The 1985-nt window shown below is 42.3% G+C and overlaps 1 protein-coding gene across 3 annotated transcripts in view; it reads right to left on the reverse strand.

The window, feature by feature from the left end:
* Positions 1 to 1985, reverse strand: part of ANKRD22 (ankyrin repeat domain 22) — a 37795-nt gene that overhangs the window by 24902 nt on the left and 10908 nt on the right. For all 3 annotated transcript variants that reach the window (XR_001370343.2, XM_027771483.1, XM_006147606.3), the window contains exon 2: positions 194 to 385. Coding sequence is in view for 2 of the 3 variants with exons in the window: in XM_027771483.1 (XP_027627284.1) it covers positions 194 to 385 (192 nt within the window). In the remaining variant the exon portion in view is untranslated. The remainder of the gene's footprint in view (positions 1 to 193; positions 386 to 1985) is intronic.

Below are 1985 nucleotides of genomic sequence, written 5' to 3' on the forward strand. Positions count from 1 at the left end.
GCTGGTAGGACTAAATTTTATTTTGCTTTTTAGTCTAACAAAATAACTTTAGGTTGTCAATCTCTCAAAAGTAAAGCAAAAGAAAAGTATTGTTGGTAGTAGGAGTAACAAGAATTTTTAAAATGACATTCACCACCTCCAGCCATTCAAGGAGAAAAGCAAGTTACACTCTTCACTCGTGTCACAGACTCACCTGGTTTTTGAGGTTGACATTAGCATTTCTCCTTAAAAGGAAGGAAACAATTCTCATGTTCCCACGTCTGCAAGCACAGATCAGGGGCGTGTCTCCGTTAAAGCCATCTTGAACATTGACGTAGTTGTTGTCTTCTTTCACCCACCGCCACACTTGAGCAAAGTCGTTCTGATAGGCTGCCTGACAGATGGGCTGAGTGGAGAAAAACCAAAGCAGACGATGCAAGATAGGCATAATGAAACCACAAAAAGATAAAACCGTAACCCGTAACATACAATGTAAATATTTTCAAAATGTAATAAATTGCTTTGTAGATTTAATTTTTATTCTCAGTAATGCCTAACCTTAAGTCTACAACAAGCATAAGCCCATAAGGAACTTATTTTCCTAAATTGCTTAGCACACAGAAATGTTCATCAAACAGATGAGCAAGTGAATAAATGGGTGAAATACTGCAAATTCTACTCAGTGATGAAACTGTATGTTGTGCTCATCAGTAGATGGGCCTATTAAAAAACAAAATACATTTTGCTAAAGATAAAAGAGGCAGAGAAGGACTTAAAGGCTGCATCAGGTATTGAAATAAGAACCTCCTGACTTCCTGTACCTGAGAAACACAGCATAAAGGGAAAGACACATTTTAAATAAATAATATACAAATGGCAAATTATATAATTAACTAAAACTGACTACGTGATGTTTATAAAAAAAAAATAAAAATTTAAAAAAGCAAGCATTTTGCAAAGTCCTGTGGGAATTTAATGGCAAAATCATTGGGCCTCATCTTGCTCATCACCTGGTTTTTAAAAAGTAAAGTGTCTGGGTCAGCAGGTGATGTAGTGGTTAAGACAGCTGGATCCCACACGGTTGACTTTATGGTTCAAGGCCCAGACCCTGTGGCTTCAAAAACCTGCGAGAGGAGAAGGGATTGCAGCACAGCCCCCCCCCTTGGGGGGTGCTTTCTCAATTTCCTTTTCACTCCCCCTGTCCCTCTCTGGCGAGTGTACACGCCAGATGACAAAACTACCGAAAAAAAGAAAAAGAAGAAGAAGAAGAAGGAAGTGAAATGTCTACACTGCTCACTTGAGATACCCAAGTAATTTGATGCATGACTAACACTAACAGCTACGAGTCTGTGCTGTGTGAACTCTGAGTTTCCACTAGGGGGCAGCTCAGCGTTAGAAAAGCTCTGACAGCAGCCAGAAGGGGAGTGCGCCAGAGAAGAGCTGGTTCACAGGCTAGGAATGGGAGACAGCTGCCCATTTGGGATGAGAGAAGAGTTGTTAGGAATCCCTTTCGGTTTCTGAAGTTCCTAAAAGGTAGAGGCACCCTGGGTTTGAGGGATCACGCTTGGAAAACAATCATGACGACTTTGTCATCTACGGTAGCGCTCTCGGAACTCCTTTCACCTCACTGCCGAAGTACCAGTTCAGATCATCCTCACCAGCAAGCTTGAAAAACTAGACGTAATCATCCTGACGTCTCGCCGTCTCTCCTGTCCAGCTGCCAACTCGTCGTCCAAACCCAGCGACTGCCTGTCACTTTTCTTGGTCACCAATTGGATCAAGATGATACCCTCAGGCAAACACAGATTTCTTCAAATCTCACACATCCTGCCTTTCCAACTTCATCTCATAGCACTCTCTTATCCGCGCCATTAATCCAAGTAAATAAAGGTCTGTGAGTTATTAACAGCCATCTCCCCACCTGGACTGTCAGCTATGTGAGGGCAGGCGTTGTCTGTGCCCATTTGTCATTCTAGCTCCAGTGCCAGACACGGTAGACATCATAT

This window comes from Tupaia chinensis, unplaced genomic scaffold (genome assembly GCF_000334495.1).
Source record: "Tupaia chinensis unplaced genomic scaffold, TupChi_1.0 Scaffold000217_1, whole genome shotgun sequence".
NCBI classification, from domain to species: domain Eukaryota; kingdom Metazoa; phylum Chordata; class Mammalia; order Scandentia; family Tupaiidae; genus Tupaia; species Tupaia belangeri.